Source organism: Pan paniscus, chromosome 3, assembly GCF_029289425.2.
Source record: "Pan paniscus chromosome 3, NHGRI_mPanPan1-v2.0_pri, whole genome shotgun sequence".
In the NCBI taxonomy this organism is placed as follows: Eukaryota; Metazoa; Chordata; class Mammalia; order Primates; family Hominidae; genus Pan; species Pan paniscus.
The window spans coordinates 61,673,249-61,687,934 of NC_073252.2; the positions used below are offsets into that span (position 1 = coordinate 61,673,249).

Sequence of the window (14,686 nt, forward strand, 5' to 3'; positions counted from 1 at the left end):
TCCCTTGCTTCTTCCAGAGGGAAAACAAATGGAACTGAATGAGTAATAACCCCAATATGGAAGAAAGAGGAAAGTGATTGGAAGGAAAGGGTGGACAGGAATTTGGAGGAGGATGGGAGATTGGTGGAGGAAGAGAATTTGTGAGACTAAGGGGTCCATGAGAAAGAAATGAAGCGTGAAGATTTCTCAAGATTGAGGCTTCCTGGTTGAACAAGGAGGGATATGATAGCATGAGTGGCCTATCTCCAGGCTTGGTGTGGAGGTAAGGAGCAGCTGGGGCAAGTTGCATAAGGTAAAGCAGTTATTATTCAGCCAAAGGTGCATTCTTTATGGGGTGCAATAGTAGCCTTTACTTCAGTCTTAACAACTTAGAATCTTCACTTTTATATGGACTGTATGTATGACGGGTCAGCTAAAAGTAAGTGTTTTTTTTTTCTTTTTGGTAGTAATAGACTGCACCATCGTGGCCTTCCGATGTTAACAGTACATTGAGAAGTTCACACAAACAAAGAATTAGAGGTCTGCCTTGAGAAATAAAACCAACAACACTAATCACAATGCATGAAAATTAAAATGCTAAATTGACAAAAGTATCATTATTTGCATTACAAAATTAGTCACCATTTTATTAAAAAGTAAAAGATTTTCTCAAATAAAATACTTTTACTACTCATAAGTGGTATGGAAAAGAAACCAGAGATGAGTGATTAAGGAGATATTTTACGCTCCCCCCATTCCCCAGCTAAGCAGAACAAAACAAAACAAAACAAAATAAAACAAAAAACAACTTAGACTAATTTAATTCTTTCTTCCTGTTTTTAAGTAGGGGAAGTTGAAGTCCATTTTGAAGGAGTCCATTGAGCAAGAATTTGAGAAAGAGCATACCATTACTGACTAGCGGGACCACAGCTATTAATAAATGTCCATATGTTCTTGAGAAACATAAAAAATTATGTGTTTGAAATATGAAACTGTTTGTGATATAAGATATGGATATAGTCTTGTGCACTATGAAGCATAAGCCAAGATCTTTTTGTGAATGTAGTGCTAATTAAAATGGCATTTTTTTAAAGATTGAAAAAAAAATTAATGCCATATATGATAGCACAAAGTTGACAAGGTTGTTCCCTCCTTCTTGTGAAGCCTCCAATTAACCAACCAGTTTAGGCTTTAATAAGGAATTTTTGAAAGTGACTTCCTTGTTCAAGGATTGTGTCTACCCTAGAAACATCTCCAACTTATCAGTGTATGAGAACTCTTTTTTAACTCATAAGGCAGTATTTTGTTATGCAACACAGACTTTTATATTAACGCTTTCGAAGAATGTTTTCACTGAAAAATGAATCAGAAAAGAAGAGACGAAGTGATGAAAAGTATCTAAAAATGTTTTTAAGTTTATTTTTAAAAATTTGGTCTTAGAGGCAGGGTGCGGTGGCTCACACCTGTAACCCCAGCACTTTGGGAGGCCAAGGCGGGCGGATCAGGATGTCAGGAGATCGAGACCATCCTGACTAACACAGTGAAAACCCCGTCTCTCCTAAAAAATACAAAAAATTAGCCGGGTGTGGTGGCAGGCGCCTGTAGTCCCAGCTACTCGGGTGGCTGAGGCAGGAGAATGGCGTGAACCCCGGAGGCGGAGCTTGCAGTGAGCCGAGATTGCGCCACTGCACTCCAGCCAGAGCGAGACTCCATCTCAAAATAAAATAAAATAAAATAAAAATTTGGTCTTAGATATTGGTCTAATGGCTCAAAGCCTGCTAGAAGCTGTTTTCCATTGACTGGAATTTTTATTTTTATTTTTTGGCATACCTGAAAATATCTTCATATTCTCCTCATTGAGCTTGTCATTTGCCATTTGTTATGACTTAACTACTGTGATCAGTCATGACATCTACACTCACTGCCCCTGCCCCATCTCCCCATTCACTATCTAGCTCGGCAAAACCACAAACACGGTTCAGTCCAACTCTTCAACTTTTTAGTGCATGTACCATAGTTGTTGACTGCAGCTGGAGAAAAACACACATCATGCTGGCTACTCTTTAAAATCATAGTCATGAACCTCAGTTATATCCTTAATGCTCTTTGAAAATCCTTTTGCACTTCCTTAGCCAAAACTCCCTCTTATTCTCCTAAATAACTCATTCACTTCTCTCCTGCTCTTAACTCCAACACTGTCTTTTTCTCCTCCTTACACTCACCTGATGATCATGCTCATTGTTTCACCAAGAAAACAAGAGGAACCAGATGAGAGTTTCTACTGGCACTTATCATAAAAATCTACAAATCTACTTGCTTCTCAAAGGGCAGTATAGGTAACTGAACTTGAGCTAAACAGCCTTTGTGCAAACGCTGGTTTGCCATGTACAAGATGGGTGACTTTGGTCGAATTATTTAAAATTACTATGCCTCAGTTTCTTTGATGTGATATGGGGATAAGAATGATATCTACTTCATGGTGTTGTTTTGGAGTATTCAAGGAGTTAAAAGTAATGTACTTAGAACACATAGAAAATGCAAGATAGATGTTAGCTGTTATTGTCATCTATCCTCCTTTTTGTTACAATGGATTAACTGTTTGTACACCACTCTAAGGCCAAACTCTCCCCTTGTGCTAAGAACCCACCTGTACTCACCTTCTCAAAGATTTTATTTCTATAACTGTTGCCCATCCCTGTTTATGTCATCAATTTTCCCCTCTATACTGGATCATTTCCATAGACACAGTAACTTCTGCAATATCCTCCAGATAAAAACATACTTATTTTTTAACCCTACATCTTCTCCTGCTATGTTTCTTTGTGAAACTAGTTCAAAGTGCTGTCCTTACCTCCTTTCCATTCATTCCCTCTCAAACTCACTCCAAATATTGACTCAGATGTTCCTCAAAAACTGCATTAGTCATGGTCACCAATGAGTTTTGTGTTGCCATTCCAATGCTCAGTTCTCAATTCTTCCTTTAATTAATCTATCAATAACATTTAGCATTGTTGATCATTTTTTATGGAAACACTTTCTTTATCTGGCTTCCAGAAAAAAAAATCTTTTATGGCAATCTTTCTATGTCATTAGCAATTTCTTCTCAGTTTTTCTGCTGGATCTTCCACATCTTCCCCAACTTTAGATGTTGGACTGTCCCAGAGCTCAGGCTCATATCTCTCCTCTTCTCTACTTATACTCATACCCTAAGTGATCTTATCCAGTTCGATGACTTTCTTTTTTTCTTTTTTTTTTTCTTTTTGAGACAGAGTTTCACTCTTGTTGCCCAGGCTGGAATGCAATGGTGTGATCTTGGCTCACTGCAACCTCTGCCTCCTGGGTTCAAGCAATTCTCGTGCCTCAGCCTCCTGAGTAGCTGGGATTACAGGTGCCTGCCACTATGCCCGGCTAATTTTTTGTTTTTTTTGTAGAGACAGGATTTCACCATGTTGGCTAGGCTGGTCTTGAACTCCTGACCTCAGGTGATCCACCCACTTCAGCCTCCCAAAGTGCTGGGATTACAAGCATGAGCCACCACACATGCCAGTTCAATGGCTTTCAATACCAACTCTCTGCCTCCACTTCCAAGTGTTCTAATTGTAGCTTTAGAAGTCACGTTTTGCCATCTCCCTGAACCTTCAGTGGCATATCTCTAAAATTTCCATGTGAAAATCTAATAGGCAGTTTCTATTAGTATGTCAAAATAGAATTGTTCATCTTTTCTCAGTCTTCTACATTTCAAAAGCATGGACGTGGAATCATCCTGAGTAACAAATATTTGAAATATTATTTTTTGTTAATTTCGTTATTTGATTTTGCATAGGATAGAGTTAATATACAGCTGGACTGGGAAAACTCTATCCTTTTCTTTGGGAATACTTTTCTTTGGGAAAAAAGTTGCTTAGCTTTGGCTCTTGGCCAAAATAAGTCCAGTGAGATTTATGTGAGGTTTAAAGTCTGAAACTCTCCTAGCAACCTCTGGGCCATTTTGTTTTACTGACCCAAGATCCTACTGAGAACTTCTGCCTTGAGTGTTCATGAAGTTGAGATTCATCACACTGATTCTGGTGGTTCAATCTGGAGACGAAATGTGTGTATGTATGAATAAGGACCATGGGGCATTTGCACCTGTATATCTCTTGGCTCCCCTAACACTTGCCTATACTCTTTCTCTTGCTGCTTTGCTTTCTTTACTTATTTTTACATTTTTAATTGATATATAATAGTTTCTACATATTTTGGGAGTACATGTGCTATTTTGATACATGTGTACAATGTATAATTATCATATACTTTACTTTTAAATAAAAGCTTTATGTGAGTACTCTGTGTAGACTTTTATAAGTCCTTTCAAAAATTCAAACTTGTGAAGTATTTGCAAATTTTAATAATTAAAGTGAAGCAATGATGTGCTGAATTTGGCTTGCAGCAATGTACAAGAACTGAGTGTTAAAACTTCAATAATCATATGAGCCAGAGTGAAACAGCGATAGTTAAAAATTAAAGGCAGTAAATACTCAAAATGCATTATGTCTTCATTATTTTACATTTCGTTAGTATTCATGGTCTTGAGATTATTTGCATATGTTGTGTCTATATGATGGTGATATATAATAGAATGCTACTGCTCATCCTTGCCTAAATTCATAGTTAGTGATGTCATGTACATAGCTTGAAATTGACCATGATGTATTTACACTGTGGAAATTGGCAAATGTTTTTAATTAGCTCCCACCCACTGGTATCAAGACCTCGTTGTTAGACACTAACCCCACACCACTGAATGTAATTATTTCTCATTTATATTTTTGAAAGAAATCTTCACTAGATGATGCAACTGGAGCACAATTTCTGTGCCATAACATTACAAACTAGCTTTTGGCCATTGTGCCAGATGTGTTGTTAAATGCCCTAAGTACTGCCTGCTACTAGATGGTGGTGAATAAAGTTTCTTATCGGTTTTTATTTTTCATAATTTCAATGCAGGAGAAAGTTTCAGAAGAATCTGTTTTTGAAACATTTCATGATGATATGTGTTAAGGGCATTTCAGACTTACAGTTCATAGTGAATAATGGATTTCAAAATAATCCAATTATATTAGAATATGTTGTTGTCCTGCATAATTATTATGCTTAATTGTGAAAATTAAATAATTATATTAACTTTATTTTTAAAATTTATTTTATTTTACTTTATTTTATTTTTTGAGATGGAACTTTGCTTTTTTGACCGGGCTGGAGTGCAATGGTGCAATCTCGTCTCACTGCAACTTCCACCTCCCAAGTTCAAGTGATTCTCCCGTCTCAGCCTTTAGAGTAGCTGGGATTACAGGTGCGTGCCACCATGCCCGGCTAATTTTGTATTTTTAGTAGAGACAGAGTTTCACTATGTTGGCCAGGCTGGTCTCGAACTCCTGACCTCAGGTGATCCACCTGCCTCGGCTTCCCAAAGTGCTGGGATCACAGGCATGAGTGAGCCACTGCACTCGGCCAATATATTATACTTTCTTGTGTTGTTGCCTTAAAAATTAATTATCTTCATTTAAAATTTGTCACAATAGACACTCATGGTTGAGTAAACAAAACTTTATTTTCACTAAATATAGGAATACATGTTATACAAGAATCCATTAAATAACCACCTCAGGTTTTATAAATTTAGATTTATGCTCTTTAAGTCAGATTTATCTCATCTGCTAAAGACAACATTCAATGAGACAGAAATCACTAACCAGAGTAATGAGAGAGCATTCCCACATTACCTTTCCCAGGCATTTGATTAAAAAAAGAGAAGATTTTAAAAAATCAAACTAAGCCATCATCAGAGAAGGTAACTTAAGAGCCAGAGAGGTACTATGTTGTAAATTAATCTGGCATTTTTGTTTTAAAAGAAAATGTGAATTCTGAATTGTTAGTCCTCCTACCTATCCTTAATGTACTATAATAGCATTCTTCAAGAACAAGCATCTTAATGATCATGGAGAATTATTCTGGCAGCACCTCTATCTCCTGCTTAAACTCCTACTCCTCCCCTTACCTCCCTATCTCACCACGCTTAAAGAATAAAACCCATATTCTTTATTATGACTTGCAAATCCATAAAAAGCTTGACTTACTCTTCCTATTCATTATTCAAAACACAGTTCAGGTGTAACTCCCACCAGGCAGCCTTTCCTTATATCCCCAGGATGGTGGCTCCAGGTTGCCCCAGGTTTACACCTGTCACTACACTTTCCACAGGTGTAAAAATTATGCATCTGAATCTCCTACTAGACTGTGAGCCCCTCAAGGACTCTTTTTCATCTCTGCGGTCCTGGACTGGTGGCTGGCTTCATGGAGGTAGTCATGGTGTCCAGCTGAACAAAAATGAGATGCACTATCAGGATCTGGCTGCTACATGCTTCTTTTTTATGTCCTATCATGTCCTTGCCTGTAGCCTATGTTTCAACCACTCAATAAGTTGTGATTTCTAGAACATGCTATTATGTGTCTTTCCAAGTGGTGTACTCCAAGTCTGGGATGCCCTTCTCTGACATTTTTTTCCCTGATATATTCTCACTATGCTTTAAAAACTGGCTCACACTTTTTGTGAGACTTTTTATCCACTGTATTCTCATAGATTGTGTGCCTACTGTTTTAAGACACCATCTCAGTCCGGAAAGTTTCACAAAGTCAACAAATACAGTTTGTTTTTAGTTTACATTAATTTTGTCCTGACACCCCCAAAAGCTAAATTTTATTGCTAATTCTATCTTTTTTCCCTACTCAGATCCATACAAAGGATAAGCTTTTATTTCAATTCAACAAGTATTCTTAATTGCTTTTTAATTACATATGGAATATATGAATACATTATATTTGTGAAGAAAATGAACCCACTATAGATCAGGCTAATATTTTTTCCTATCATCATTTCCAATTCTTGTCTCTTTCCTTCTCTGAGGTAATTCTTATTTTGCGAATCCTTCCAGATATTTTCATATATTTATTTATCTCTTTATAAACATGTACATGAATTTAAATACACTTATTAGCACCCATTAAAAATGTGCAGTTTTATTTAGTGTTTCTTTTCTTTTTAGTGGTATTATATTGAATTATATTCACTTAGTAAAATAACTCTTGATTAAATAGTTCCATTTCGTATAAAGAATTTCTAAAACAGAACTGTTTCTTACTCTAAGACCTACCTCCCTCTGTAAATCAATTTCTGCAAAAGTATGTGCAGAGCCTCAGTGAGAATTTTTGGATTAAGCATGTTTCAAATGAGTACTGCTGTGGCAGAATAATTGTATCAAATAAAGACAATTTACATTTAAGTTATTTGTCAAAGACTGATCTGTTAGATACAGTCGGTTTTACTGGGGAGGAGCTCTATGCCATGAAAGGATGGATGGAACTTGAGTCAGAACACTGACTCACCCATCTGTGGTGGTATTTTGGGGGTGGACCTCTCAGAAGACCAATCCAAGTAATATCTATTTTTTTTTTCTAAGTATCCAACTCAAAGGGGATTTACATTTCTTCCTTTAAATCACAGATCCATAGCTGTCATCACACTTGTTAAACAAGTTTCCTTTTCATTGTTTTTTGCTATTTTACCCAGCCCTTAAAATCTCAATTATCATTGCGGTTAGCACATTTACCAGAGAAGCGCTGATCAGGACAAAAGAAGTGCAGAACTTTTCTTTATATTTATTTACTTCAACAGCCATTATATCAGCACATTATGTATAGGTAAGTTGAGATTTGCTTGCCTAAAATTCTGACATCGATAGAATTAACACTATCTCCCCAATATGACTCCCACCCAAAGACTGCAGTAAAACAACTGAGTTTGGGTAAGAAAGTTGTAGTTTTTCCACAGCATTTTTGGTTTGCTGCATGGAGACAAACCTGTCATATACACTTGTGTTTGCAATCTATAGTTTTTTTGTAATGATTTGAGGAGTGCTTCAGAAAGGTAATGTGCAGCTAAACCTCCTGTGAATGAAAACTAATATGAATGTGTGACTGTTGTAGAGAGCAGGTAGCAGAGGGAACATTTTCTTTTCATATAAAACAAATGCTAAATTGTTGTTGATAGTGATGAGGATTAGGATTTCCTTGTATTTGTTTAACAACTCTTGCTTTCTAAAGGCTTTCATGAATATTATGTTGAATCTCACAGTATCATTGCTTCATAAGTATTCTCTGTTGAACCATATGTAAATCTACATATTTTAAGTGTCAAATATTCATGAACCAGAATCGTATAATTATGTATTTACACATGTTATCTATTTTTAAAGTATCTAACTAGATAATTATCACAATAAGTGAACAGCGATCATTAACGGCAAAATTTTAAGAACATACTTTCAGCTCACAAGGAGTTTTCATCTATATACATAAAATATAGCAAAATTAACTGAATTTAACTTATAACACTTAATGTTTGGATAACTATGAAATATAAGTGCATACCTTACACAAATAGTTTTCTAAAATGTGTATTTTAAGTCAATAGTTGAACCCTTTAAGATATGTGTGTATGTGTTTATATATATATTCACAATATCAGTATTCATATGAAAATGTGATTTGACAGAGAACATTCACTGTGATAGAATATACTAAGAATTTTTCTTTAAGTAAAGTAAAAGGGTTTTTGTTGTGTGATTATTTCTTTTTTATTAAGGATGCTATTTTATTCATAACCCTGATGTTTTCTTATTACCAACATTTCTGATCTATCAATAAAAGAGTGATCAAACACATTTAAAAGTGGAAAAGAAACAGCATGATTGTTTTGTTTTGTTTTGCCTGCCAGGGAGTCATCACCTTTATGCTGAGTGGATATTGTTTCCTTTAAGGCACCTCCACCTTTTCTTTCATCATACTGACACTGAGAAGTTCTAACCTGAAAGATTTCAAGTTCATACTGAGAAGTTCTAACCTGAAAGATTTCAAGTTCATACTGAGAAGTTCTAACCTGAAAGATTTCAAGTTCATACTGAGAAGTTCTAACCTGAAAGATTTCAAAAGATTAAGCCATTCTTTTGAATAAATCCTTGTTACCTGGGAAAGGTTCAAGCCTTAATTCAGGGATTAGCTTCTCAGAATGAGGCATTAATCTGATTACATAGCAGAACATTGAGGGATTTAGAAACATGGTTTACTTTGCTTGTACATTTGAGAAGATCTTATTGAACTTTGTGCTTGCATGTGGGTGCCTGATGAATAGTTAAGAGAAAGAAAAAAAAATACCAGAAGTGGAAATAAAGACTTCAAAACCACATTTTATCAATTTCAAATTTTTTCTTAGAGTTAGTCCTATCAAATAGAATGAGGAACATCTCAGAAGAAGGCAATGTTTTAGATTTTTGCAGAGGAAATATTGAGAAGTTTACATCCAGGAGTTTTTTTTTATGGCAAAATATAATTTATATTCTGTGCCCCCTCCGAGTAATTCCTTATGTGATTTTCCAGAAGAATTTGTTGTATGGACTACCAGAAATTGGCTAATAGCTGTTATTCTTTCTACTTGGGAAGTTTCTTTGCCATTTTTAGGCAGCTATTTAATCTATGTCATTGTCATAAAGTCTTTAGGTTACAAATTAAAGGTAGCTACAACCCAGAGAATCATCTGTGTTGTGACAAGAGATAATCAATATGGAAAACGGGATAAGGAATGAAAATATTAAATCCTATAGCAATTCTAATGAAATAAAGTTGAAAATTAGGAAGTCATTTCAGTTTTTCACCTTTAATCCACAGTGTCTGGGTGAATTCTAAAACATCATATTTGATTACATTTTAATAAATTTAGGTTTTTTTGTTCTTATAGAATACAACTTCTGAAAACAAACTGTAGAGATAAAATAAAACATTTGCCCAAATCTTTGCAAAGATCTTTTCTGAATTAAAAGCTTAACAATAAAACGAGCCAAAATAAGAAATGTATAAATGTATCCTCAATTAAAAAATGATTAAGGAAAAAAAGTAATTAGTAAGAGTCCACAGGAGACAGAAAAGTGAAAAAATGATGAGTTGAGATTAGAGAACCAACCAGTGAGTAAGGTAGTTTTGGTAGAGCTGAATGCTTATGAGATGAACTAAGTGTCGACACATCATTAAAAGATCAACAATATTTTAAATTTAACAATGAGGAAAAAATGCTCATTATTTAAGGGTATTTGAGAGATACTAAAGAATAAGATTGTGACATTCAGGAAGGGTATAAAAAGTTTGAGATAATTTAGCCATCATTGGAATGAAAACAAATGTTTGCCTTGGAAAAAGAAATACTGATTTTATCTAATTTTTAATATAATAAGTCATCTGACACACTGATCCAGTTTCTCAGCCTTGATTCTCTCTTATTTTTAGATAACTTCTAAATTTATACTTCCAAGTGTCAGTCCTCATTTAACTAAGAGTCTGACATCTCCAATTGTTTCCTGAAAATTTCAATGCTCCTCAAACTCAAAATATGAAAAATTTACAATTTTTTTCTCCCCAATTTATCTCTTCTAGATTTCATTTTATTCTCCCCTTCTTCTTGAGGCAAATTTGTGTCATTAACATATCCTTGTCCATTATCCATACAGTTAACTAATTACCAAGTTCTTGCATATATTTTACTCCTGTAAACTTTTTTGAATTCCTACTTTCTTTCTAATTCTCATCACCCAGAATCTCATCATTCCAGTCCCGTGGAATAGAATAGGCTCTTTCCTTATTGATTTTCTTTTACTTTCTTCCTCCTTTCAACTAATATCATGCATATTACCTGCAATTTCATCTTCCTAAGAACTACAAGCCCTCATGTTAGTCATTCCACAAGATAAAGTCAAAACTCTTTTGACTAGCCCTGAAGGCTTTACATAACTTGGGTCCCTCTGATCTTTCCTCCAAAATGTAGTTGCCCTTGATCTTTATTCATTCACTTATTCAACAAAAATTACCTTTAATTCTAGCCACTGTGCAATATCCTGGATATAAAAAATAACAAATAATCATGTGGTCCCAGATCACAGCATGCTAAAAACTAAAGGTAAAAAGACTGAAATGTAAAAATTAAAAAATACTATGAACGTAGGACATAATATGGTTGACCATGGAAGACTACAATGAAAAGGATATGACAGAGTTGAGTGATAAAATTTGAGTGGAAGCTCACAGGGTAGACTTGAGGTGAACATTTTAGGTGAAGGAACGGAGAGTGCAAGGGCATAGAGACATGAGTCTTATGTGTCCATAGAGCTGTAAAAGGTTTGAAATGTCTAGAACATAGGTTATTTGTTGGAAAGTGAGAGGAGATAGTGGCAGGTTTGGCCTAAGACAGGGACATGTGCAGTTTATTTATAGAAACTTGAAGAAAAGAGAGTTTGGGGCACAGATGAAGAGAAGTTCAGAAATATGATGATGGAATTGTAAATATTCTTTAGTGATGCCTTCCATTTTCTCAGTGGAATACTACAGTTACCAACTAGGAGTGAGGATGAGTCAGATGGTGCTGGAGGTTTGAGGAGAAAAATGGTATGAAATCATTTTCTAGAAAAATGAAAAAACATCAATAGAAGATGGATTTTAAAAAAGATCTTATATTCCTGAAATCATCAACCCAATTTATTTTTTCTATAATCCAATCTATCATACACAGTGCACCCACATGCTACTTCTAATCTGAAAAAAATATCTGAAAAAAAAACTGACAACGTGCCTTCATAGATTAAAGTCTTTCTGTATTTTACCATAAAGATAGTGTATAGTGTAGTGAGAATCTGCATCACCAGGATTATTAAAGTGCAAATTTCCAGGCCCTTACAGGAACGCTATTTCACTTGATCTGGAATAGGATTCCACCATCTGCAGTTTAATCACCTCAGGTGATTCTGATTAAGGTCACTCTCCAATTGCACTTGAAAGAGCCTCAATGCAGAAGTCAAAATCTCAACACCCTTGTGTGGTATCAAGGATAATTCTTGCTCCTACTTCTCTGTTCATGTCAGGCACAGTTTTCTCGGGAAACAGAACCAATAGAAGATACAGATATACATACACACATATATACAAACATACACATACAGGTTTATTTTAAGGAATTGGCTCACACAACTGTGTGGTTTGAAAGTCTGAAGTCCATAGAACAAGTTGCCAGTCTGGAACTCGGGAAGGATTTTTATGTTATCATCTCAAAGCAGAATTTTTTCTTCTCCCAGAAACCTTCATTTTTGCTCTTAAGTTCTTCAACTGATTGGAAGAGGTTCACCCACATTATTAAAGGTAACCTCCTTTACTTAAAGTCAACTGATTATAAATGTTAGTTACAGCTATAGAATACCTTCACAGCAACATCTAAAGTAGTGTTTGACCAGACAGCTCAGCACCACAGCCTAGCCAAAGTTAACACATAAAATTAGCCATCATACTCTCCGAGGTCATCTTTGAATGATTCATGACTCACTTTGCCATAACAAAATTGAATTGCTGGTCTTTCTTTAAGCATTGCATGTTGTTCCCTCTTCCTAGATGTCTTCCTATGTCATTTTGTCTAGAAAACTCCCACAGATCCTTATTTCAACTGAGATTGAGGCTCTCAATACAAATTTTTGCCTAAACAAGACATAGTGAAAATACCTGACATTGTAGATTCATCACGACATGCTTTTCTACGAAAGAGTTCTTTGAAACAGAGTAATAAATAAGCTAATAAGATAGATGGACAGTGCTCTAACACAGTATAGCACTTCATATTTGCACATGTTCTTTGTATAAAATAAAGACATAATAAATAATATAGGATCATGATCATACTCTAAAAGATTAATATGGGCTTAGGCATAAAGAACTTCTAAGACATTTCCCTTCCCTTCCCCACCCCTCTGACCTGACAAGATCTTCACTTACTGATACTCTGTTTCTAATCCTTGACCATGGGAGGGAGCAAGGTGCCAAGTATCGATAACTTGTAACCAACCACTATACTCCTAAATGTAACCTCATAACAGATTTAGAGAGGTTCAATCAAAAGCTTTAAGGCAAGCTGATTTTTTTAAATCTTTGTTTCTTCCTCTCACTCTTCCTCCCTCCCTCTGCTCTCCCTTTCTTCCTCCTTTTTAAAATGTCTTTTATTACTATTGTGTCTGAATTGTAGAGTTTCTAGGGGCGAGCAGGAGACAAGAAATACAGATTTAAAATGACTGTGGTATTTCTGATAGAGCCTTCATATTCATATCATCCTTTACTTGCAGACCAGTCATGGCTTCCCGTACATCTGTGTCACTATGGATGATTGCCCTTCTTGTGTTTGGAGTGTTGGCAATCTTTGGAATAACTATTGGTCTCCTGGTTCATTTTCTGGCAGTAGGTTAGTAAATAATACATTTTATTTATTTCATTTTATTGTAATCTTTATTTCAATTTCTACAAAAGATAAAAAAAAAAAATGGAAACAATGAATTATCTCCCTTTAAAATGGCACCAGGAACCACAGATTACAGAAATAAGCGTTGCTAACATTTGTCAAACACTGTATTGCAGACATCTTTTTCACTATACACAGATAAAATAATGGATATTCATACACAGACATGAATGCACAGATAGACTTTGGAAAACATAAGAAAAGTTGGAGTCATTTTTAAAAAATGCTATGTTTTAACTTTAGATATTATATCATTTATATCCTACTATGAAAGACAAGAAAATCATGTATTTGTACTTTTCATTTTCCTCCTACACTTCTCAGTAGTTTGTTAGCAATATTATTCTTACTACATTGTCAACATTTGTAACACTTTGTTCTGGTCTGTAATAAATGTTGCTACAGTTGTTTAGTTTGGAATATATATTTAGATGGAGCATATACTCATCATCAACTCTTTCTTCACGGTATTGCTACGCCTGGGTGTTGTTTTTTTTCCTCCAAAGTTAGTGTACTCATAAATAATCAAATAGTTACTCAGAGTTTTTCTTATGCAAACACAGCTCCTCCTTCACTATCCCTGTTTTCCACTTCTCAAACACAACCACTTTCAATTCTTTGATTCTTAATATTGCTGTGTTCTAATTTTTCAATTGTTGGCATCATCTGTTCACTTTCTACTACGGAAGAATGAAGGTTCTGTACACATTCATACTCTGGCAACATACCAGTCATTTTGGGATTTCCCTTTAGCAGCATCCTGAGATTTACCTTCAACTATCTGTTGAATCTGACACCCTAATGCCTGAATTCCATATTTCTTTTTTATTATTGCATTCATTCAGCTGTAGTGGAGTATATACTCCAGGAGCTTTCTGGGAAAGGGTTATGCTGGGAAGTGTACATTTTTGCCAACTTGTGTGCCTGAAAATGTCTTAATTCTACCCTTTACCTTAATTAATAATATCATATTCTAAGTGGAAAGCAATTTTTCCTCTGAATTTTGATGCTAATACTCTGTTGTCTTATTGCCTTCAAAGTTCCTGTCAAGAAGTCTGATGACATTTTGATTCTAGAGTCTTTGAGGAAACCTTTTCTACCCTGTCCTTCATGTTCTGAAACCTCATTGGATTTTTTTTCTTTGTCCACAGTATTTTGAAATTTCATGGTAATGTGACAGAGTGGAGATCTTATTTTCATCTGTTGTGCTGACATTTAGTGGGCTATGTCAACCTGAAAATTCATTGTACTTCAGTTCCTGGAAATTTTCTTGGATTATGTCTTTGTTGATTTCCT

At 35.2% G+C, this 14,686-nt stretch overlaps 1 protein-coding gene across 1 annotated transcript in view; it reads left to right on the top strand.

Moving 5' to 3' along the window:
* The first annotated feature begins 230 nt into the window (after positions 1–230).
* Positions 231–14,686, top strand: part of LOC100984855 (transmembrane protease serine 11B-like protein) — a 35,583-nt gene continuing 21,127 nt past the window's right edge. Inside the window, 2 exon segments of the mRNA XM_003810447.3 lie at positions 231–262; positions 13,218–13,333. Of these exon segments, the coding sequence (XP_003810495.3) occupies positions 231–262; positions 13,218–13,333 (148 nt within the window).